The sequence below is a fragment of the Neovison vison genome, chromosome 7 (genome assembly GCF_020171115.1).
Source record: "Neovison vison isolate M4711 chromosome 7, ASM_NN_V1, whole genome shotgun sequence".
In the NCBI taxonomy this organism is placed as follows: Eukaryota; Metazoa; Chordata; class Mammalia; order Carnivora; family Mustelidae; genus Neogale; species Neogale vison.
Genome location: NC_058097.1, coordinates 96,042,329 through 96,068,100, shown reverse-complemented (window position 1 = coordinate 96,068,100; position 25,772 = coordinate 96,042,329). Strand labels below are relative to the sequence as shown.

Genomic DNA, 25,772 nt, shown 5'->3' with positions numbered 1-25,772 from the left:
GTATATTCTTGCTTGCTTTGTGGTAGGCTAATTGACCATGTAAGTGTGGGTTTATTTTTGGCCTCTTTTTTCCGTTCCATTGATCTCTGTGTCTTTCTTGTATGCCAGTTCATGCTGTTTCGATTACTGTTGCTGTGTAGTGTATCTTGAAATCTGGGATTGTGATACCTCTAGTTTTGTTCTTTTTCAAGACTGCTTTGGCTACTTGGGGTCTTTTCTGGCCCCATACAAATTTTATAAGGTCATTTATTCTATTTCTGTGAAAAATGCTATTTGTATTTTCATAGGAATTGCATTAAATCTGTAGCTTGCTTTGAGTAGAATGGCCATTTTAATAATGCTCTTCTGATCTGAGGCGTGATACATATTTCCGTTGTTCTGTGCTGTCTTCAGTTTCTTTCATCAGAGTGTAGGTCTTTCTCCTCCTTGGTTAAACTTGCTCCTAAGTTTTTCATTCTTTTTGTTATAATAGTGAATGGCATTGTTTTCTTAATTTCTCTTGCTGCTACTTCGTTATTAGTGTATGAAGGTATAACAGAGGGGCGCTGGGTGGCTCAGTTGGTTAGGGCTGCCTTTGGCTCAGGTTGTGATCTTGGGGTCCTGGAATCGTTGCCCCATATTGGGCTCTCTGCTCAGCGGAGAGTTTGCTTCGATTTCTGCCTTCGACTCCCTCTGCTTGTGCTGTCTGTGTGTCAAATAAATAAAATCTTTAAAAAAGAGTGCAACAGATTTTGTGTATAAATTTTGTATCCTGCAACAGTATGCTGAATTCATTTATGAGTTCTAATAGTTTGAGTTCTAATAGTTTTTAGATGGAATTGTTAGGATTTTCTATGTGTAGTATCATGTCATTTGTAACTAGTGACAGTTTCATTTTCTCCATAGCAATTTGGATGCCTTTTACTTCTTGTCTGTTGGCTGAAGCTAGGACTTCCAGTACTGTGTTGAATAAAAATGTCAAGAATAGACATCCTTTACTTGTTCCTGATCTTAGAGGAAATGTTCTTTTTTATTCACCATTGAATATAATCTCAGCTGGGGGTTTTTCGTAGATGGCCTTCATTATGTGGAGGTTTGTTCCTTCAAAGTTTTCTTTGTTTAGAGTGTTTATCATGAAAGATTGTCAAATGTTTTTTTGCATCTATTGAGGGGACCATATGATTCTTGTTCTCCCTCTTGTTAATGTGACATATCATGTTGATTGATTTGTGAATATTGAATCATCCTTGTATCCCTGGGATAAATCCCCTTGATTTCAGTGAATGGTCTTTTTTGATGTCTTATTGAATTCATTTTGGTATTATTTTGTTGAGGATTTTTGCATCTGTGTTCTTCTGGGATATTGGCCTGTTTTTTTTGTTTTTGTTCTTTTTCTTTTCTTTTTTTTTTTTTTTAATTTATTTGTCAGAGAGAGCACAAGCAGTTAAAGTGGCAGGCAGAGGCAGAGAGAAGCAGGCTCCTTGCTGAGCAACGATCCCCCCATACCCTGGGATCATGATTTGAGCCAAAGGCAGACGCTTAACCAACTGAGCCACCCAGGTGTCCTATTGGCAGTTTTTTGATTACTGATTCAGTTTCCTTACTAGAAACCTGTCCAAAAATCATGTTTCTTCCTGAATCATTTTTGGGATTGTCTGTTTCTAGAAATTTATCCATTTGTTCTAGGTTGTCCGATTTATTCCCATATAATTTTTCATAGTATTCTCCTATAATCCTTTGTCTTTCTGTGGTGTTGGTTGTTACTTTTCCTCTTTCATTTCTGATTTTGAGTGTTAATTTTTTTTTCCTTGATGAGTCTGATAAATAAAGATTTATCAATTTTGTTGATATTTTCAAAGAACCAGTCCTTGGTTTCATAGATCTTTTCTGTTTTTTTGGTTTTTTTTTTTTAGTCTTTTATTCGTTTCCTCTCTAATCTTTTTTATTTCCTTCCTTCTACCAATTTTGCCCTTTGTTCTTTTTCCATTTCCATTTGGTGTAAAGTTAGGTTGCCTATTTGAGACTTTTGTTGTTTTCTTGAGGTATGCTATACACTTCCCTCTTAGATCTGCTTTTGCTATGTCCCAAAGATTTTGAACTATCCGTGTTTCCATTTTTGTTTCCATATATTAATTTCCTCTTTGAATTCTCCACTTACCCATTGGTAGTTCAGTGGCATGTTGTTTAGCTTCTGTGTGTTTGTGTTATTGTCTTTTTTTTTTTTTTTTTAATTTATACTTCCGTGGTTGGAAAAGTTTGGTATGACTTCAGTCTTCTTAAAATAGCTTTTTTAAAAATAAGATCTGATTAGAGGCTAATTTGGAGAATAGGGAGTGGTAGGACGAAGTGGATTTTAAAAAGTGTTCTAATAGGGAAGATTAAATTATGTTGGTCTTTTTTAGTGAACCTTGTGATTTCCTTATTTCTTCGAATATTTTTTTAAAAGATTTTTATTTATTTGAGAGAGAGTGTGTGTCCACATGCATGAGCGGGAGTGGGTGCGTGGGGGCAGAGGGAGAGGGAGAATCCCAAGAAGACACCCCACGGAGCACAAGTTGAGTTGGAGCTTGATCTCACATCTGTGAGGTCATGACCTGAGCCTAAACGATGAGTGGGATGCTCAACCACCTGAGCCACCCGACACCTGAGGCGTCTGCCTCAGGCTCAGGTCTTGATCCTGGGGTCCTGGGATCTAGCCCTGTGTCAGGCTCACTCTTCAGCAGGCAGCCTGCTTCTCCCTCTCCCTCTGCCTGCCGCTCCCCTGCTTATGTTCTCTCTGTCAAATAAATAAAATCCTGGGGTGGGGTGAAGAGGGGCGCCTGGATGGCTCAGTTAAGCGTCTGCTTTCGACTCAGGTTATGATCTCAAAGTCCTGGGATTGAGCCCCACATCAGGCTCTCTACTTAGCAGGGAGGCTGCCTTTCCCTCTCTTTCCCACTTGTACTCTCTTGCTTTCTCTCAAATGAATAAGTAAAATCTTAAAAAGAAAAAAAGAATATTTATGCCTTGGTATGTTCTTAAAAAATATGTGAGACAGTTAACTATCTAATACTATCTAATTGATGATAGCATGAAACTGAAAAGGACAGTTGCATGAAAGAAGGAATTTCAAAAAAAAAAAGTTTCAATAGATTGAAAAAAATGTGATTAATAAAAAACTTAATAGAGATGTATATCATACATTTTAAGATTAGCCTGTCTTGGGCAAAAAGAGAAAATATTGACCCGATAGAAATTCATTTGTAAAAAGTCCTACGAAGTTTTACATCTTGAGAGCACTCTATGAATCTGCATTGTAGTAGTATCAGAAGAAGCAAATTCTGTCCTAGACATCATTGATAGAAGCATACTGTCCTGAATCCGGGGTCCCCTGTACATTATAAAGGACGGCTAGCTTCTTGGGTTTGTTTCTGAGTAAAAGTAGATTTTTAACTAGGATGTAAGAGAGTCTGTAGATGTGTTTCTCTTAAGCTGGTGGAGGAGCTGATGTTGTGGGGGCCTCCTAGCAGTCTGCCAGTGATGGCCATTTAGTAGAGGAATCTGGCTCCTATTTTCATTGTACCAGAAAAACAGAAGTAGGGTCAGTGAATAGCAGAGTTTTCAAAATGTGAAAAGAAACTTTTTTTTTTTCCTTTTTAAAGGTTTTATTTATTTTTTTTTTTAAGATTTTATTTATTTATTTGTCAGAGATCACAAGTAGGCAGAGAGGCAGGCAGAGAGAAAGGAGGAAGCAGGCTTACCGCTGAGCAGAGAGCCTGATGTGGGGCTTGATCTTAGGACCCTTGGATCATGACCTGAGCCGAAGGCAGAGGCTTTAACCCACTGAGCCACCCAGGCTCCCCTAAAGGTTTTATTTTTAAGTCATCTCTGTACCTGATGTAGGGCTTGAACCCACAACCCTGAGATCAAGAATCCCATGCTCCACCAACTGAGCTAGCCAGGCCTCTTGAGGAGCTTTTATCAATTATACCTAGTTAAAAAAAGTGTTCACATCTATTGGGATATTATAATGATAGGTCATTAAGTTAGAAGCATGTATTCTTTTGTCTACCCGCCTAGTTGTCTAGGATTTTATTTTCACTTTTGACAATACATGTGACAGTATTTTTTTAAAGTATAAAGACCTATCAAATAATAAAGAAATGAAAGCATCTTAGGATATATACTTGGTCATGGAGAAGGAGCTTATAATCATTCTCACCTTCTTGCAATTTTTTTCTTCATTTAAGTTGTTTTTACTCCAGTTAATGTGTTACGTTAGTTTCAGGTGTTCAATACAGTGACTCAGCACTTCCCTATATCCCCTGGTACTCACCATTACAAGTGCCCTCCTTAGTACCCTCATCTTCTTCTTCTATCCTATTTTCTTTTTCTTTTTTTTAATGTTATGTTAGTCACCATACAGTACATCATTAGTTTTTGATGTAGTGTTCCATAATTCATTGTTTGCGTATAACACCCAGTGCTCCATGCAGTCTATGCCCTCCTTAATACCCATCACCAGGCTAGCCAATTCCCCCACCCCCTCCCTTCTGAAACCCTCGGTTTGTTTCCTGGAGTCCATAGTCTCTCATGGTTCATCTCCCCCTCTGATTTCCCCTCCTTCATTTTCCCCTTCCTTCTCCTAATGTCCCATGCTATTATGTTCCACAAATAAGTGAAACCATATGATAATTATCTTTTTCTGTTTGACTTATTTCACTCAGCGTAATCTCCTCCAGTCCCATCCATGTTGATGCAAAAGTTGGGTATTCATCCTTTCTGATGGCTGAGTAATATTCCAGTGTGTATATGGACCACATCTTTATCCATTCATCTGTTGAAGGGCATCTTCCACAGTTTGTTAACCCATCTTCACTCCTCCCCTCTGATAACCATCAGGTTGCCCTTCTTGCAGGTTCTTTCTTGTTTTTCTTTATTGCTTTATACTTTACTGTGATGTTTGTGAATTCTTTCCATAAGATCTTATCAAAAACAGCTATTCCTCTACAACAACTTTGATATTTTCTCAGATCTCTGGCTGGCCTTGACTCCATCGCTGTGAGATTTAACAGTGGTCAATGGCTGCTTATTAAATGTTAGAGTGGGTGAATAGATTTTAGACTGATAGGCTTCTTTGCAATGTTTGTATATTTACATTATATTATTATTTTTGAAATTCTTTTCAAGTCCCACAGAGCTGAGAACCCTGAACTTTTGGATGAGATCTATAACAGAAAATCTGTTTTACTGATGACGATAGCTGTGATTTTATGCTGTAGCCCAGTCTGTGAAAAACAGGCTTTGTTTGCACTGTGTAAGTCTGTGAAAGAAAACGGATTAGAACCTCACCTCGTTAAAAAGGTACATGTAGATGAATATTTTTTATTATTTTTCTTGTGTGACTTTTAAATACTTGAAAAAGTTAAAGCTTACTTTAAAGTGGCACTTGTTAAAGACTTGGAGATGATTTTATTTTTTAGATTGGGAATATTGGAAAGTAGTTAACTCTTTAAATAGTGTATGTTTATTTGGATGCAGTATCATTTTTTCTGTTAAGCATTTCTCAAAGTATTCATTGAACTAGCAGGGATGAACGACATCTCTTCCCAGACCATGCCCTCTGGAGTTGCTTTTATTGAGGAAAACACATGGAGAAAACGAGCAGTAGCAGGTGTTTTGCCTGATAGATTCTGGGTTACAACCTTGGGGTCTAGCAGGGCCAGAATTCAGGGAGCGGGGAAGCCCCTAAGGTGTGCGGCTAGGGAAGGAGCACTTGGGTCCCGTCGTGTAGTCACACCAGCAGGTACTTTGGAATGCCCGCCTCTGCCCTAGTCTAGCGCCTCAGAGTTCATGGTTTGGAAAGTTCCAGACCTTTCCATTGTAGGTGTTTGTGTGATGAACCAGTGACAGATCAGTGGCCTGATTTCCATGGAACTGGCTGGTAGGCCAACCTGTAGGTCCTTAGTCTCACGCAAGCTAATCTATCACCTCTCAGTATTAAAACAAAAGGTGTTTTTTTTTTTTTAAGTATACTGCTACACTACCTAATTATTACTTTTTTTAAGATTTACTTATATTAGAGAGGGAGCAGGGGAGGAGTAGAAAGAGAGGGAGAAGAGAATCCCAAGGAAAACCCCCCTCCCCGCCCCTCCACCCTGAATGCAGAGCCTGACATGGGCTCCATCTCAGAACTCTGAGATCATGACCTGAGCCAAAATCAAGAGTCGGACACTTAACCGACTGAGCCATCCAGGCGCCCCTCCACTACCTGATATTATAAGTGGATTATAGTGGTTGGATTTTTCTTATTTAGATTTAGGACTGAGAAGAATTATTATTTCCTTTAGACCTTCCTTTGAAATATAATTAAAGGTTGAACATAGCAATATATTTTTTCCATTTTTATTCATTTAACATGTACTAAGTGGTTGCCGTGTGTATTAAATACGTGTTTCTCATTTAGTCTCTCTGAAGCCCAGGTACTGTTAGTATCCCCATCTCCTAGATGAGGAAATCAGGCTATAGTGCTTGAATGATTGCTTCAAAGTTATACTGTAAATAGAAGATTTAAGTGATTTATTTTTCATTGTTTTCTTAAAGCATTGACTTTTCTGATCTGTGCAGGTTTTAGAGAAAGTTTCTGAAACATTTGAATATAGACGTTTGGAAGACTTCATGGCTTCTCATTTGGATTACCTGGTTTTGGAATGGCTGAATCTTCAAGATACTGAACATAGTTTATATTCTTTTCCTTTTATTTTACTAAATTACACAAATGTTGAGGATTTCTATAGGTAGGTCTACCTATGGCACACATGAAATATGTTCATTTTTAAATGAGATGGAAATGTTTGGCAGCCCCTTCCCCCACCTTACACACACGCACGTTCATACACCCACACACCCCTCCATGTGCACATGCACACACATGGAGCTGGAAGGCTCGTAGTATGAGAAGCGGGGCTGCTTGTTTGAATCGACATGTGTGGAAGAGAATCACTAGACTTAGGGTTTAGTTCGAGCTGTGTGAGTTTGGGCAAGCCATGCAAGCACCCCTCGGACTTCGTTTCTCCATCTGTACAAGGGAATTACAAGGTCTTGAAGGGTTCTTTCAGCTTCAGTGTTTGATAATCTTCCCTATGACAAATCAAAGATAAATTGTTTCTCCTTGCTATTGCTTGGCTATGGACCATTTTGTCATTATTTTTATTAGATTTAAAGTTTAATGTAAAAATACTTATTTTGCTAATTCTTAACTCTTGAGAAGAAAATTTTGAAAATGAAGAGGATTGGAACAACTAAAGAATAGTGTTTGGGTATCAGGATGGTGGGAAAATAGTTCGTAATTATTCAGTGGCCGTTCTTTCATTTTGGCAATAACAGAATTTACATTAATAGTTTGAATTTGTAAATTTCCTTACATTTCATTTTACATAAACGAAGTAATTTTGCATCAGTCGGTTATGCAAAAGAAATAAATATAGTTCACAGATTTTTTTGCTCATAGAATTAGGGTGGTATAGTCTCAGATCTGTTTCTTATATTTGATTATTTAGAATTTATTTAACTTCATTTCTCCATTTATAGAATTAGAGTAAGAATGCTTAGTGATCTAGATAAGGTAGCATGCTCATGGTTACTAAGTAAAGGATTTTTTTTATTTTAAGAGCTATGTTACAAAATTTGACAAAAGTTATGTATAACATATACTTTAAAATTTTATATTTTCAGATCATGTTACAAGGTTTTGATCCCACATCTGGTGATTAGAAGTCGTTTTGATGAGGTTAAGTCCATTGCTAATCAGATTGAAGAGGATTGGAAAAGTCTTCTAGCACATTGCTTTCCAAAGATTCTTGTAAATATTCTTCCTTACTTTGCCTACGAGGGTCCAGGAGACAGTGGGATGGCACAGCAGAGAGAGACCGCTGCCAAAGTCTATGATACCCTTAAAGATGAAAACGTCCTAGGAAAACAGGTATGACTTCGCTTTTACCTACTAATCCTCTCATTTTTCCCTCCTTCCTTCCTTCCTTCCTTCCTTCCTTAGGCTCCAGGTCAAACACAGGGCCTGAACTCCTGATCCCTAGATCCGGGTCACATGCTCTGCCAACTGAGTCAGGCAGGCTCCCTGTCCTTATCATAACCTAATTCACTGGAGATATAACTTCACAGTTTTAACACTTTTCATCATTTATGCAGTAAAATTTAATGCGTAGTAATTCCTATCTAGTATAGGCAATCTGTGAATTTTTTTATTTGCTCTTTAAAAAAATTATTTATTTGGGGCGCCTGGGTGGCTCAGCGGGTTAAAGCCTCTGCTTTCAGCCCAGGTCATGATCCCAGGGTCCTGGGATCGAGCCCCGCATCGGGCTCTCTGCTCAGTGCAGAGCCTGCTTCTCTCTCTCTCTCTCTCTTTCTCTCTCTCTCTCTGCCTGCCTCTCTGCCTACTTGTGTTCTCTGTCAAATAAATAAATAAAATCTTTTAAAAAAATTATTTATTTATTGCTTCTTTTGATTGGCTTTTTTTTTTTTAAAGATTTAATTTATTTATTTGACAGAGATCACAAGTAGGCAGAGAGGCAGGCAGAGAGAGAAAGAGGAGGAAGCAGGCTCCCCGCTGAGTGGAGAGTCCTTGGGACTTGATCCCAGGACCCTGAGATCATGACCTGAGCGAAGACAGAGGCTTAACCCACGGAACCACCCAGGCGCCCTTGATTGGCTTTTTAAATGAAGTATTTTTAATCAGAAATTTTAAAACTTTGGATTATTTTTATTGATTTTTTCCTTTTAAAAAATGTCTTAATTACTTACTGGGGCGAGAAGAGCTGCTGGCCCGGGATTGTGAGGAGCAAGTGACTTATATATTTTGGAGTTGGGGGAAGTAAAGACAAAGTGAAATTCCAGAAGGATTTTCATATGCTAAAGAAGAGTGACAGGATGGGGGAGGCCTGGCTATCGTCAAGCTAAGGTTGTTTTTCCTTTTAGCAAGGCACTCATGGTAAGACAGTTGGGAGTTTCTTGGGGGAATTTTAAACTGTGTATCTCAAGTATTTGTCATTGGGCTACAGGAAATTTAGTTTTATCTGTATTTCCTTCTGCCTTTGTTTCCCACATCATTTCTCCCCTGAATAGCTTCGACCTTTAAAATCTTTAGGATTCCTGAGGGTGGAAGGTCTTATCTTTTATAACTTCTTCCTGCTGCTGAATCAGGGTGTAGAGATGTCCCTGCCCGTGGGTCGACATTGGTCAGGTGGGGATTTTTTTTTTTTTTTAAGATTTTATTTATTTATTTGAAAGAGAGTACATGATCGGGGAGGGACAGAGGGAGGAAGAGAATCTCAAGTAGACACCCTGCTGAGTAAAGAGTCTGATGTGGGGCTCGATCTCACAGCCCTGAGATCATGACTCTCTCGAGCTGATGTCAAGAGCCCGATGCATAACTAACTCAGCCACCCAGATGCCCCAAGTGGGGAATTCATATGTCGGAGTTACAAAAGGCAGAGGCGGCTAATCCAAGCTAGACAACATATAGCTGAACCTCCTTGAGTAGAAAGGATTGTCTTGTCAGGGGAAGTTATGGCAGGGAAGGAGGCTTGGCACCGGCAATGGCAACAAAATAAAGTTAATATTATTATGAGAAAGAGAAGCCTGAACAAAAGACCTTTGATAGCTGGCCATAATTGTCTTGCGGTCCTGGAGCTTTAACCAATCACTAAAGGAAAGAGAGAGATCATTTAAAGCATTAATTTTGCTCAATCCTCTTAGATTTTGGTGACATCTGGAATATATACACCACATTCTGTTTTTATATTAGTACTTGTTTAACCTTCTGCAGCAGTGAAAAGATCTTAATGCTATTTTGGTAGTTATTTAAGGCCTTAATGGCATAGCAAGCAATTTCATTTTGTAAGCAATTATGTAATTAATAAGAGGCACCTTTATAGAAGCAAAAGAAAAAATACAGTTTAATGGGTAGAGCAAATTATAAACCCTGTGTTGAGTCTTGTGTGTTTAAAATCTAATATTTACAAAGATATGTTGTTGAAACACTTTTTCCTCTATAACAACCTTCATTTTTAATCAGAGATAGCCAAATGAAGACTAATTCGATTGTTAAGTTCCATTTTAACAAAATTGTCCTAATAATTTAATAAGCAAGAATAGGGATAGATCATATAGATCTTTTAGAATCTGCTTTCCTGGAACTTTTTATAAGGAGTCTTGACTGAACTTTTAGTAGCCTCTGTAGGCCAGAAGCCGGGCAAAGTGCTTGCCATCAGACGTGCCTGCGATACCTGTAGTTTTGGGCGAATTCCTCTTCTCGAGTTTCCCGAGGCTTCCTGAGGTTCTTGCTTGTGCCAGGGAGTGACATTCTTTACTCCCCTGGTAAGGCTGCTGGGAACTCTGTAAACAAGGGATCAGGCCAACCCTTCCAGCGGGCTTTGTTAACTTCATGCTTCATAAAGCCGACCTTGGTTCCCTTAAAGCTTTATGGTCGTATCAGAGTCTGTGCATGTCTCTCAAATATGGCATTCCAGTCCAAGCTGTGGTAAAATAACCAGTATTTCCAGGGCTGTTTTGTTGCGAGGAGAATAGATTCTTCTTGAACTTGTGCAAATGACTGCGATTGCTCTGTAAGAAGGAAAGCTCACTGAGAGTTGCAGAATTTCAGACGGTTCAGGTGGAAAGAAAAGTTAAATGCTTCAGTTTCTTCACAAATAAAGATCACATTTCTATAAGTCGTGGGTATCTTAAGGGAAAGATTCTTCAGTCTGGTAGAGTAAACATTAGAGAACCAGCAATGTTTCTTTGTTGTTTCTTTAAAGGTTTTATGTATTTGAGAGAGAGAAGCGTGAGCATGCACCGATGGGGTAGGAGAGAGGGAGAAGCAGACTCCTGCTGACTGGGACCTGAGCCAGGGGCAGCCGCTTACCCACTGAGGCACCCAGGCGTCCAGGTACCAGCAGTGTTTCAAACAAGAATTACAGAAACTGTCCGTATTACTAAGTCTTGTTTAGTTTGAGTGCAGCTTTTTAGTTAGTTTCGAAATTCTACCAATTTTAGTTCTTAGATCTTAAAGGTATCAAAAAACCTGTTTTGGCAAAAGCCCTTTTTATGAATCTCTTTAAAGATGAGACGTGTCACAATAGAATAAGAATGACTATTAATGAGAAAAGACTCCAAAATAGACATGGTTAAAGATCTGATGAGAGGTTATAGTGTAGCTGGCAAGGACATCTGGTTATTTGTGTGAAACATAACACTAACATGTTAAAATTTATTAAAACATATTAAGTGTATGTTTAACATATTGAAACTTTAGGAATTACATATGTTCTCTAGAATAGTTTTAGCATTTACCCAGACATAACCAAAGGCTGGTCATGGTTTGTTTGGTAGTGCTTCCAGAGAAACTTACCATACCAAATACAAAGGCCTAATGAGTCAGAGACTTCATTTACAATTTAAATCCTGAGAAGTTTGTTAAAAAACCTTAGAAAGTTATAAAACATATGCCTGAATAGTGGATTACAAATCATTACAAAGCTTAAAGCATAATTATTTATTTAACCAAGATGACAAATATATAGGGTTATGTAGTTGTTAGCAAAACTTAGCTCCTTTAATATTTAGAAGCTTTAAGGAAGTGATCAAAGACTTGATAAAGAGAAAACGTAGAAACCAGTTCTCTGGGCAGACGAAAGAAAAAAACCTTTCTTTACATTTTCTTCTCAGGTGCAAACCAGCAGTTGAAAACTGTCTCTGAACAGAGAGAAAAGCAAAATTTCAATGTTACACCAATATACTTTTAATATCCATTCATTTCAACTTTAGTCCTGACCACATATAAAATTCTTTTCCAAAAATTTCCCTTCATAAACCTTTTACAGCTTTCTCTCTCTTTTTTTAAAAAAATATTTTATTTATTTGACAGAGATCACAAGTAGGCAGAGAGGCAGGCAGAGAGAGAGAGGAGGAAGCAGGCTTCCCGTGGAGCAGATACCCAGATGTGGGGCTCCATCCCAGGACCCTGGGATCATGATCTGAGCTGAAGGCAGAGGATTTAATCCACTGAGCCACCCGGGCACCCCCCATATTTTTCATTCAAAGTTTTTTCCCTATTTCCATTAGTCTTAATTACATTTAGAAGAATTTTAACTTTTCAAAAACTTGGTCCCCAGTGAAATCCAGTTGTGAATGTCACGCTGGAATTCTTTAGGTGGCAGATTTATGAATCTGTTAAACACAGAGCATGTTTTCAAACACTCAGATCTTCTTCGCTTCTCTGCAATAAGAAGCCAAAAACACAAACCTACCTTCAGTAATCAGTGCTTTACCATCTTACTTCATTTGAGAAAGACCTAAATGTCCAATGAATTCAGTGCCGTTTAAAGCCTTAGTTTATCAAAGACTGTCTTAACGATAACCCACGAAAACATAGACAGAAAATTAATCATTTTAAGTCATCCTTTTGCTAAAAAATTACAGCAGAGTTAATAATGAGCTTATTTGACCTTTAACAAACTTAGATTTTAAAAAAGTTCATATTTAATGCTGATAACTCTAAAAACATGTCTATTTTAATGAAACCAACAAACTTAAATTAGCCTAAATACCGGATATATTCCATCTGTGTCCACTTGAAAGTCACTCAGTTTGTTCTCCGTAGAATTTATTTTAATTGGCAGTAATAAATAAGTGCAAACCAGATGTTAAATTTCAGCCAGTACTGAACAGCGTGTAGGAAGTGTTCCTCTTTACTTTTCAAGAAGTGTGATCTCAAGGTCCCATACCCCACTCTTGCTTTTTCCCATGAGACTGACTATATGTAATATACTTACGAATCCTGTTCATTGTTTGTCTACTCTGCTATAAGTACTCTGAAGGTAGGATTTTTCACTTTTTTCTGTTTTGCCGGTGTATCCTGGGTACTTAGTATGTAGTGAATACTCATTATTTGGTAAAAGATGGAGTCAAGTAAAAAAGGTTCTATGACAACTTCTGTTTGTTTTGTAGTAATTTAGATACATCCAAAATTATTTGAGGGAACTTAAAACGCATAAACTTTTTTTTAAAGTAAAAGAAGATTGGTTATTCTCAAGGTTTTTTTTTTTTTTCTTTTAATGTAAATAAGGATGACTAACCAGGATTGGCTAATATTAAAATTACAATTGGCTAAACTTCAGGGGATTTTTTTGTTTGCCCAGTTACTGTATTGAACCAAGAAATGGAACGTGGAGTTTCTCACTTGCCTCGGTGGACCACTGCCAGTCGGAGCTAGATCTAAGTCAGTATGGAGGCAAATGACCTCCTTTCTCAAAAGAGAGTTGAAACAGAAAGTTGGTGCTTCAAAGGTTATGGAATTTATGAAAGACCCTGCTTTTACCCCTCCCAGCTATCTCCCTGTTTCTAAGCAGGCATAATCTTACTACTTTTCTAAAATGTACTCAAGCTAGGGACCCCTGGGTGGCTCAGTTGGTTGAGTGTCTGCCTTCGGCTCAGGTCATGATCCCCGCGTCCTGGGAATGAGTCCTACGTTAGGCTTCCTGGTCAGTGGGGAGCCTGCTGCTCCCCCTGCTTGTGTGTGCTCTCTTTCTCTGTCTGGCAAATAAATAAATAAAATCTTTAAAAATAAAATGTTTAAAAAAATACATGTATTCAAACTAAAAGATAGCAATTTGCAGAATCCGAGTAAGTCTAGGAGGGGAAAATAATTACATGAGGCCTGATTGAAACATCAGTGTTAAGAATGGAGAGAGGCAAACTTGAAACTTGGTTAAAGACCTAAATTACTGTTACTCAGTTCCAGTTGGCATTAAGTTGTTTTAAGTTTGCTTTTTCTTTGGTTCTCTAATATACACTTTGTCCAAATCAATCTTCTAGATTCTGTCTTCTGTGCATAAGTGTTGTACAACTATTATTAGTCTCTGAGCCTCTGAAATTTGTCAGTTGTCAAAAGTCTGAGATATTAACAGTTAACAGCATTGGTGGGCTGTACCTAGACACCTGCGTAATTTATATGTCCCCTAGCTAAACATTACAGGTTTTGCTTATTGTAGAATGGTACAAAACTCATGAAGCTACTTGCCGTTCTGTGTATAAGGAAATTCGCTAATGTTTCCTCCAACATGAAACACAGGCAGTCAGTTTGTCCTTCCTTATCCCAGATATGCTTTGAAGCGAGGCTGCATTCTTCAAAGGGCTGCAGCCTTAGAGAGGCTGGCCTGAGTGATGCATGGGCCTGAGGGAAGGGCTAGGATCTTTACATTCCATTCTTTCTTGTCCCGTTTTAAACCATTTCTGTTGTGAGGCAGCACATTTGCACATCTCCTCATCTCCTTGTGCACCCAGTGAATCAGCCATTTACTGCGATTCCTTACTCGGAGAGCTAACAAATCCACCTGTAAGTCTCCACGATCGTCGTTCATTTGGGTGAGCTATAGCGCAGCGGACCCATTCCTTAACACTAAATTTATGTTGTCTGTGAGGCCCGGGGTAACAGGAGGTGGATCCATGAGGAGCCTGCTCCTGTCCGGGAGGGTTTCCATCTACTCTTCTTGACGGGGGGTGTGGGGGATATCAACCAAGTAGAAATCTGGGGAAAAGTCATGCAGGGAAGGCACTAGGAATTCTTACTAGTCAATCATTCCAAAGCAAGATGGATTTTCCGAGTAAATCAAGGGTAAAATGCAGTTTGAGAAGCAGTGTAGGTCAATAGGGAATTTGGTTGGCAGGAAAATCACTATATTGAGGAATTCAGTGCTACACCTGAAGTCTTAATCAGTTAAAATGATTCTTTAAAATTATTTCTTACTTTATTTGAGAGAAAAGTGAGAGAATGAGTGAGAGAGAGCACAAGCAGGGGGAGCAGCAGAGGGAGAGAGAAGTAGGCTCCTGTTGAGCAGGGAGCCCAGTGTGGGTCTTGATCCCAGGACCCTGAGATCATGACCTGAGCTGAAGGCAGAGGCTTAACCAACTGAGCCACCCTAGCGCCCCTGATTGTTAAAATTAAACAAGAGTCAGATTAAGGGAGTCTTGTTGGGTATGATTTCCTTACCTTCCTCTCAGGCTGCATGCAGAAGGAGTTAGCTGTATGTCTTGCACATCTTACGTCTTTGGTTATTTATTTCCTTTTTTAGTCCTGGATTAATTTTGGAAGTGATGCAATAACATTAGTCCCTCAAACTGTCTTAAAAGGTCACAGACGTGAAAACTTAAATGTTATTTTAATTTTGTATCCTTACAGATTGATCATTTATTCCTTAGTAATTTACCAGAGATTGTGGTGGAGTTACTGATGACGTTACACGAACCGGCAACTTCCGGTGCCAGCCAGAGCACGGACCTCTGTGACTTTTCAGGGTATGGGTATTTTAAACTTAGAGAGTTGGCTGCAGTTTCAGAATTTCTTTGGGAAATTGATTGGTTGACGCCTTCAGATGTCTCTTTCAGTTTTTAGGCACGTACTGTGTTTCCTGTGTAAGCTACTTGAGAGCACCCTGTATTCAGTACGTGCCTTACTGTGCTAGCTGTACAAAGGAGTAGTAGTATCTACTGAAGTGATTTCACTTGATAATTTCACTTCATATAAAGAGTGTCTGATCGCCAGGCTCACAATATTAATATGGTTACAGCAGTAGCATAGAGCTTTAATTCAGAGCTAAAGTGATACCAAGGCTCACGTGTAGAACTGCCATTAACTTCATTAAAGATTTCTTAAATCATTTAAGATTAAGTCATGGAGGGTAAAAGTATTAGGATATTCTGACTGATAATGTATAGAATGTGATAAGTCATTTGTGATTTTAGTAAAAGCCTGGTGTTTCAGTAAGAACCTGGGGTTATTATAATCTCAGTTTTCTTTCTGAAACTTCACTGGTTTCTGAAACTTCAACAGAATCTTTTTTTTTTTTTTTTAATAATTTTGTTCTGAAAATGATGACTGCTTTTTTTCCTGTAACGTGTAGGGATTTGGATCCTGCCCCTAATCCACCTCATTTTCCATCACATGTGATTAAAGCAACATTTGCCTATATCAGCAATTGCCATAAAACCAAGCTGAAAAGCATTTTAGAAATTCTTTCCAAAAGCCCTGTAAGTATACATTAATATTATAATAACTGATGAGAGAATTTTTTTCTTTTTCAGCTAGAAAATCTGTGTAAGTACACCTTAAAAGAAAAAAAAAATAGAAAACTTGTCTGAATAAATCAAAGAACACTCATTTATAAGTTTATATCTTGGTATTTTACTTGTCAGTATTAATTGAAATATGTTGCATATGAAGCGTGAATTTCAGGATACTTTAGTCATACATTGACTTAGGGAGTATATATTTTTGAAAAGTACTGTTTGCTCTCTGAAAACTAGGTAAATTGACAACAGTTTAAGGTACTATTTTTTAATGTGGTATTTGCCTTCAATATCAAACCAAAACGGAATTTTGTAATATATTTTGAATAGAAAATATATTTATTATAGTTGAGTATACATGATTAGATAAGTTTTTTATCAATTGTGTCTTTATTTTCTAGGATTCCTATCAGAAAATTCTTCTAGCCATTTGTGAGCAAGCTGCTGAGACAAATAATGTTTATAAAAAGCACAGAATTCTTAAAATATATCACCTGTTTGTTACTTTATTACTGAAAGATATTAAAAGTGCCTTAGGAGGAGCTTGGGCCTTTGTTCTTCGAGATGTTATCTATACTTTGATTCATTATATCAACAAAAGGTACATAATGTATTTAGACCAATATATAAGTTGTTTTCTCTACCTTATCTTAACTGAAATATTATAGTTTCAAAAAGTAGAAGAGGGAGTATTGCTTGCTTAATTTTGGTTTGTAATATATATACCCAATATTTTTTGAAAATTACATTACCTGTCCCTCCAACTCTAGAAATATTCAGTACTAAGGGTCTTCAACATTTTAAAATAAACGAATTTTGAGTGGCTTGATATATATTTGTCACTGCAGCAGTTCTGGTCCCCAATTCCTATATGTGGGGAGGATGGTGTTTCTCACACACACATGCAGGGATCCCTCCAGACACCAGCTGGGTGTCCTACATTTCAGCTCCTAATGGTTGCTTAGTGTCAGAGCCCTGAAGGCTCAGTCCTGAGAGACTGCCGGCCCCCCCTTCTTTCAGATACCAGCTGTGCTTCTGACCAGCCAGCTCTCTGCTGCAGGTCCCAGGGACCCTCCTCCTTGAGTCTGATTCATTTGCTAAACTCAGAAAATTCTCAGAACTCAGGAAACCTGTTTACTGACCGAATTACCAGTTTATTATAAAAGGGTGTGGCTCAGGCACAGCAGGATGAAGAGATGTAGCAGGGAAGGGGGTGGAGCTTCCCTGCGCTCTCCAGGGGCTCCACTGTCCCCACATCTGCATGTGTTCACCGATCTGGAAGCTCCCAAAGCTGGTCCTTGCGGGTTTTTCTGGAGGCCTTGTGGCAGAGACATGATGGATTGCAGCACTGGCTAGTGGGTATTGACACAGCCTCCATCCCCACTCCCCTCCGCAGAGATCCGGGGAGTGGGACCGAGAATTCCAATCCTCTGATCACAAGGTGGATAGAGGCAACCAGCACCCCCCCCCTCCTCAGGTGACCTAGGTGCTTTCAGAAGTTAGAGACGCTCTGCTTGCCCTCATCACTGGTGTTCCTGGAGTTTTAGGAGCTTTGTGCTGGAAGCAGGGGTGAAGGGCAAATATGTATTTCTTACTGTAAATCACAATATCACAGTTAATGTAGATTTGGGGTATATATTCAGTTTAAGCATCTTTATTATTTTGAATTAATTTTGATGATATTTCTATTATTTATTTTCTGATTAGTACATAACATTGCCCTCAAATGTGAATTCTTCAGAGCAGACAAAGAATATCTTTTTCCATTTTGTTTTGTCATACTTTTCTTAATATCCTTATCTAGCTCTTACTATATGATTTGCAAATATAGTCTGGATAGTGAATCAGCCTATGTGATTTGCAAGTAGTTTATTTCATTCTGTATATTGTCTTTTCACTTCCCTGATAATTTTCTTTTGTTGCAAAAAATTTTTAAATTTTTTTTAAAAGATTTATTTATTTGACAGAGAGGAAGGACACAAGGAGACAGGCAGGCAGAGAGAGGGGGGGAAGCAGGTTCCCTGCTGAGCAGAGAGCCTGATGTGGGGCTTGATCCCAGGACCTTGAGACCATGACCTGAGCTGAAGGCAGAGGCTTAACCCACTGAGCAACCCACATGCCCCCAAAATTTTTAATTTTGATGGAGTCTGATTTATGGTTTTTTTTTGTTTGTTTTTCAAGCTTTTGATGTCTTAAGAATCCATTGTCAAATCCAAGTTCATGAAGATCTACCACTATGTTTTATTCTGAGTTTTCTAGTTTTAGCTTTTATATTTGCATTGTTGATCCATTTTAATTTTTTTTTATTTTTTATTTATTTTTATTTTTATTTATTTGACAGAGATAGATCACAAGTAGGCAGAGAGAGAGGAAGGGAAGCAGGCTCCCTGCTGAGCAGAGAGCCCGATGTGGGACTCGATCCCAGGGCCCTGAGATCATGACCTGAGCCGAAGGCAGCGGCTTAACCCACTGAGCCACCCAGGTGCCCGATCCATTTTAATTTTTACATATGGTATGCAGTAGGAGTTCAGCTTCATTCTTAAGATCTAGTTGTTCTAGTACCATTTGTTGAGGAGACTGTTCTTTTCCTGTTGAATGAACTTGTCGTGTTTTCTTTTCCCTGTTGAATGAACATGTCAAAATTCATTTGGCCATTGATGTGTGGATTTATCTATGGATTCTCAATTCTATACCCTTGGTTTGCCCTTATGCCCCTAACACACTGTTTTGATTACTGTGGCTTCATACTAAGTTTTGAAGTCTGGAAGTGGGTACCCTCCAATTTTGTTCTTCTTTTTCAAGATTGTTTTGGCTATTTCGGGTACCTTGCAAATGCCCTATGAATTTAATGACCAGCTTTTCCATTTATGCAAAAAAGACTATTGCAATTTTGAATGAAATTGCATTGAGTATGTGATCATTTGGATAGTATTGATATCTCAACAATTTGTCTTCTAATTCATGAACATGGGACGTCTTTCCATTTATTTGGACTTGTTTAATTTCTTCTATCCTTGCTTTTACAGTTTTCAGTGTACAAGAGTTTTGTATTTTTGGTTAAATTTCTTCCCAGGTATTTAATTCTTTCGAGTGCTATTGTAAATGGAATTGCTTTCTTAGTTTCCATTTTAGATTATTGCTGATGTACAGAACTAAAACTTATTTTTGTGTGCTAATCTCATGACTTGCGATTTTGCTAATTTATTTGTTACTAGTAGATTCCTTGTGGATTCTTTGGGAATTTGTATGTGTATAGTATCGTGTCATCTGTGAATATAGTTTTAATCTTTTTTTCTGATTTTGATGCCTTTTAAATCTTGTCTAATTACTTTGGCTGGAAGTTCAATGGTATTGAGTAGCAGGGATGAAAGTGGGGATCTTTATCTTGTTCCTGATTTTAGTGGGAAAGCTTCCATTCTCTCAACATTGATTATGTTGGCCTGTGGGTTTTTCATAAATTATCTTTATTGTGTTGGATAAGTTCCTATCCATGTCTTTCTGCCTGTTTTTATTGGGAAAGGAGATTGAGTTTTGTCAAGTGCCTTTGCTGTGTTTATTGAAATGATCATGTATTTTTCTTCATTTTATTAATGTGGTGTATTACATGGATTGATTTTCTTCTGTTGGCTCACTCTTGTGTTCCTGGGGTAAATCCTACTTGCTCATGGTATATAATACTTTTAATAAGCTCTTACATTCAGCTTGCTTGTACTTTTTTGAAGAGTTTTAAATCTGTATTCCTTTTTTTAAAAGATGCTATTTATTTATTTGGCAGAAAGAGAGCGCACACAGAAGTACAGGGAGCTGCAGAAAGGGAGAGGAAGTAGGCTCCCCACTGCATAGGGAGCCCAGATGTGGGGCTGGATCTTAGAAGTCTGGGATCATGACCTGAGCTGAAGGCAAATGCTTTACCAACTGAGTCACCCAGGTGCCCCTTAATCTATATTCCTAGGGAACATTGAGAATTAAGATTTTCCCGTGGTATATTTGTTTTCTTTGGTATTAGAGAATTTCTGGCCTCCTGGAATGAGTTAGGAGGTGTTCCCTACTATTCTGTTTCATGGAAGAGTTTGAGAGACTGCTATTAATTTTTAAGCATGTGTTTGGTAGTGTTTTTGTAGTCTCCCCACCACCCTGCCTGTCGTCTTTTATAATGTAGGTGGTTACTGCTCCATATTTTCCTCTCAGAGGTGCCTTTGCTGTGTTCCATAAATTTGGGTATGCTGTGCTTCTGTTTTCATTTGTCTCTAAGCTCTTTTAGCATATTTAAAACAGGTGTTTGAAGTCTTTGTCTTGTAATTCTGTTCTCTGAGCTTCCTCAGGACTGTTTTGGCCCGTGTATTTTATTTTTTTAAATGGGCCATCCTTTCCTACTTTCCTGTTTCTTCGTATGCAGTGTGATTTGTGTTGAAATAATGGATTTTTTTTACCTTAAAAATATCCTTAATTAAAAATTTGTTACATTGGTTTCACGTGTATAATGTAATAATTCAACAGCTTTATACATAACTCATGTAAGCATCCTCTTAATCCTTTGTCTGTTTCCCCCGTCCCCCCCACCCCCGCCACCTACTTCCCCTTGGCAGGCACCAGTTCTCTGTGGTTCAGTTTGTCTTTTCATTTGTTCTGTTTCTCAGATTGCGTATATGAGTGAAATCATGTGGTATTTGTCTTTCACTTATTTCACTTAGCAGAATACCTTCTAGGTTCATCCGTGCTTTTGCAAATAGCGTGATCTCATTGTTTTTTTTTATGGCTGAATAGTAGTCTACTGTGTGTGTGTGTGTGTGTTTATCTTGTTTACATATTCATCCATCGCTGGACACGTGGGCTGCTTCTGTACCATGGCCACTCTAAAAAATGCTGCTGTAAACATAGGGATTTACATGTCAGTTTGAATTGTTTTCATCATCTTTGGGTAAATACTCAGTAATGGAATTATTGGATCATATGGTTATTCTATTTTTAACTTTCTTTGAGGACCCTCCAGACCGTTCTTCATAGTGGCTGCACCAGCTGGCATTCCCACCAACAGTGCACGAGGGTTCCCCTTTCTCCACATCCAGCCAACACCTGTGGTTGCTTGTCTTTTTGATACTAGTCATTCTGATGGAGTGAGGTGATAGCTCACTGTGCTTTTGATTTGCATTTCCCTGATGATGAGTGATGTTGGGCATCTTTTCATCTTTTCATGTGTCTTTGGGGCATTTGTTTGGGGAAAATGTCCATTCAAGTACTCTGCCCATTTCCTAGATTATTTTTTTAATTGTTGAGTTGTATAAATTCTTTTTTTTTTTTTTAAAGATTTTATTTATTTATTTGACAGAGAGAAATCACAAGTAGATGGAGAGGCAGGCAGAGAGAGAGAGAGGGAAGCAGGCTCCCTGCTGAGCAGAGAGCCCGATGCGGGACTCGATCCCAGGACCCTGAGATCATGACCTGAGCCGAAGGCAGCGGCTTAACCCACTGAGCCACCCATGCGCCCCTGTATAAATTCTTTATATATTTTGGATATTAACCCTTGTCACAGGTGTCATTTGAAGATATCTTGTATCTTGCCTAGTTGTTTTGTTGATGGTTTCCTTTGCTGTGCAAAAGCTTTTTACTTTGATATAGTCCCAAAGATTGTGTGTGTGTGTTGTTTGTTTGTTTTGTTTTTTGGGAGTTTTTTGCTTTTCCCTTGCCTGAGGAGGCATATCTAGAAAAACGTTTCTTTGGTTGATATCAAAGGAATTACTGTCTGTGTTTTCTAATAGGAATTCTGTGGTTTCAGGTTTCACATTAAGGTTTAATGCATTTTTTTTCTTAAAGATTTTATTTATTTATTTGACAGAGATCACAAGTAGGCAGAGAGGCAGGCAGAGAGAGAGAGAGGAGGAAGCAGGCTCCCCTGCGAGCAGAGAGCCCGACGTGGGGCTCGATCCCAGGATCCTGGAACCATGACCTGAGCTGAAGGTAGAGGCCCCAGTCCACTGAGCCACCCAGGCACCCCAAGGTTTAATGCATTTTGAGTTTATTTTTGTATATGTTGTAAGGCAGTGGTTTAGTTTCGTTGTTGCCGTGTAGCCGTCCACATCTCCCAGCACCGTTAGTTGACTTTCTTTTCTCTGTTGTATGGTCTTGTCTCCTTTGTCATAGATTATTGGACCATATAAGTGTGGATTTATTTCTGGGCTCTCTGTTTTGTCCTGAAAACTGCATATTTTACTTTTATTATGTAGCTGGGGAAATCAGATTTTCCCCTTCCCCACGGTTTGACTTTTTTTTTAATCGTTGAAGGCTGCGGTGGTCCATTGGTTGGGTGAGTGTGCTCCACTGTTTGTGCAGGGTCCGTGTTCCTTGCCACGTGTGGCTGCTGAAGACTGTCCTTAACTTGCATTCAGGGAGTATTTTGATGGGGATTTCCTTGAATGCCAGGAGTGAGTGAGTGAAAGAGAGAATGAGAATCTTTCCTATTTTTGCAGACTGGCTCTGTGTTAGGACTCTCCTTCAACACTTAGGCAGGTTTGCACTGAACATAGGGGTTAGCCTAGAGTGGAAGTTTATGGTCTTCTCAGGGGATATTTGGGCAAGTATCTTACCCTGGGCATTTGTGTGTGGCTTTCTAAATTTCCCAGATATATGTGTGATTTTGTTGTATGTCTCAGCAGTAACTTTTTGCTTCTCACAGCTGTGGGTAGTTGGCAAGTTTTGTGGTGTTTTCAAGCAATGCTCATGGCTTTTCCAGCCTGGAGAGATCCAAGTTAGACAAATCAGAGCTTGGCCCCTTATGTTAGTTGGTAGCTCCCAGACTCATTTAGAACAGATGTCAATAATTTGCAAATGTGGTCTGCTATGCTCCCTCCAGAGCAAAGAGCCAGGACCCCACATTGGGAATGGGGACCATAGGTTTCATGGCAACTGCCAAGCTTTGGAGGGAGTAATGGGGCAAAGACAAGTAAAACCACAGTTTTCTTACAGTTTTTAAGTTGTCCCCCCCCCTTTTTAATTTAGCATTTGCTTGATTGCTGTAAACCGTAGAATGTTCTACAGAGTTCTGTTTTTCAATACCTCTTAGGAGGGGAGCTGGGAGCTATCTACCCCATCATGTTGCTGATGTCACTTTTCTTTCTGGCTTATAAACTTTATTGAGAATTAGATACAGGGGTGCCTGGGTGGCTCAGTGGGTTAAGCCTCTGCCTCCGGTCCTGATCTCAGGGTCCTGGGATCGAGCCCTGCGTCGGGCTCTCTGCTCAGCGGGAAGCCCATTTCCCCTCTCTCTCTGCCTGTTTCTCTGCCTGCTTACGATCTCTGTCTGTCAAATAAATAAAATAAAATCTTAAAAAAAAAAAAAGAATTAGATACAAAAGTGACTTTTATGTCTGGTCACTTCAGAATTCAAGCTGCTGAAGAAAAATGACTTCTCCATGAGCTTATGTTCAAGTAGTTTCCTAGAACTCACTACTTGCCTCCCTGTGTCAGGCCTTCTCGTTTCATGGATGTGTCGTTACGGAGCTTCTCCCTGTGCTGTGACCTGCTAAGCCGGGTTTGCCACACGGCAGTCACTTCCTGTAAGGATGCTCTAGAAAATCATCTTCACGTGATTGTTGGTACACTCATCCCCCTTGTGGATGGTCACATGGAGGTGCAGGAACAGGTACTGCCCCCAATCCTCTTCGCGAGATACGGGAAATAACCTTGGTACAGAGTGTTCTTGAAAGGAGCTGAATGTTTTATGTTTACTTGGTGTAATTAGTCATTTCAGTGAAAATATTCTTGGAAAAATGGTTAGAAAAACATTTTCAGTGAATTAATATTTATAATCCTTTAATTACAGAACACTTAGTAATTTTGATCTCACAAATAACCTAGGAGTTTCTGTCTTCTGTTGAAGTGTAGAGGTGACACCAACCGGGGACAGCAGTCGACATACTGTGATGGTGCAGGAGGTATTATGTCTACAGAATGTTCCAGTGGTACTGGCACTTTTCTGTCCCACTGCCCATTCTGTAGCAGCACCTTACACACTTGCTCAGTCATTTGAAAGCCCAGGGACAGTCACATGTGGTACTGTAGAAGTAATTAGAACATTATCTGAGCTGGGTCAGTAGAGTTTTTATTATTTAATACAGTAGTTTTGGTTGCTTTACTTTAAAATACAATTAAATCATTTTTCCATTTTGATTTTTTTTTCTTCTTTAAATTATGTTTAGGTATTGGACTTGTTGAAATACTTAGTGATAGATAACAAGGATAATGAAAACCTCTATATGACAATTAAACTTCTAGATCCTTTCCCTGACCACGATGTCTTTAAGGATTTGCGCATTACTCAGCAGAAAATTAAATACAGTAAAGGACCCTTTTCACTTTTGGAGGTAATAATTATTCCGTCATCTTACTATTTTGTGTTAGGGTAGAGAGCAGTACTTTTTGAAAACTCCCAATTCTCTAAAAGTAAAAAACTGAATCTTTTTAAAAAATTATGTTTAAAAAAATAAGATTTGCCCCCCTTTCAACAAATAAAAAGCTGAATCTTAATATATCCTCCTGTATTGCAGTAAAATTATAACTATCAAGGTTTCTTGGTTAAGATCTGAAATTAAATAATGAAGGAATCTGTTCTAAAATATGCTTGATTTTCATATACATCTGATCTATTAGTATCTTAAAATTACCGTCTGATCTTTTGAGGGACAACTTAATGTTTGAATTAGAGATGATATTTCACTTTTCAAGGGGTTTTTCCAGTTTTAATCTTACTTTAATCTTTATAAACTTGAAAATTTATGTTTGCGTGTAATTTTTGGTATAAAAGTTTTAATTTTAATACCGTATGCTGTATTTGATTATATATCAATATGACAATATAGTTAAATGTACTAAGATATAAAACTAGAGTTATAGTACTAAATAAGTAGAAATATAAGCTTTTCCTTTGAAGGATGCTATTATAATCTTAAAATCTTAAGTATGTTATCATGAGAGAGCCCGTTAAAATTTAAGTGATTATAACATTGGCAGATTTGCAGTGGAAGAAGGCATTTATTTCTACCTCGTGTGGCATTAATAGTGATATGAATCAGTGTCTGTAAAAGACATGTACTCATTTTTTTCTCTGAGTTTTATTTGATCGACTTCATCCATGTCCAAAAAGCACATTACATTTTAAACTAATTTTCTGTTTTAGGAAATAAATCATTTTCTCTCTGTGAGTGTTTACGATGCACTTCCTTTGACAAGGCTGGAAGGACTCAAGGATCTCCGCAGACAGCTAGCTCAGCACAAGGACCAGATGGTGGACCTCATGAGAGCATCTCAGGGTACAGATGTTAATGACGTGGGTTATTTGTGCGTCTTTCTTTTGGAGAGAGTCTTTTATAAATTCTTACTCTTTGTTTAATTGGCATAGGCTGACCTTAGACTCTCATCATGTAGTTCATCATTTCTCATTTCCATGTAAAAGAGATTGTGAGTGATCTCCTCACCTTGAATTAACCCTATTTTATCCATCCGCTACACCTCTGCCAGAATGGTTTCTCTAAACCCAGACATGATCCTGTTACTCTGCTGCTTGAAACATTGTTAACCACTTCCCTAGTGCCTGAAAGAAACATTTGAATTCCTTAGGGCCAGGCATATGGGGAATCTTTGGGTATTGCTCCAATGTGCGCTCCTATGTATGTGCATACATA

The 25,772-nt window shown here is 38.5% G+C and overlaps 1 protein-coding gene across 6 annotated transcripts in view; it reads left to right on the top strand.

The window, feature by feature from the left end:
- Positions 1-25,772, top strand: part of ATM (ATM serine/threonine kinase) — a 120,716-nt gene that overhangs the window by 44,280 nt on the left and 50,664 nt on the right. For all 6 annotated transcript variants that reach the window (XM_044257704.1, XM_044257705.1, XM_044257706.1 and 3 more), the window contains exons 26-34: positions 5,149-5,322; positions 6,586-6,755; positions 7,693-7,939; positions 15,212-15,327; positions 15,933-16,059; positions 16,500-16,699; positions 23,560-23,734; positions 24,291-24,455; positions 25,268-25,400. In XM_044257704.1, the coding sequence (XP_044113639.1) occupies positions 5,149-5,322; positions 6,586-6,755; positions 7,693-7,939; positions 15,212-15,327; positions 15,933-16,059; positions 16,500-16,699; positions 23,560-23,734; positions 24,291-24,455; positions 25,268-25,400 (1,507 nt within the window). The remainder of the gene's footprint in view (positions 1-5,148; positions 5,323-6,585; positions 6,756-7,692; positions 7,940-15,211; positions 15,328-15,932; positions 16,060-16,499; positions 16,700-23,559; positions 23,735-24,290; positions 24,456-25,267; positions 25,401-25,772) is intronic.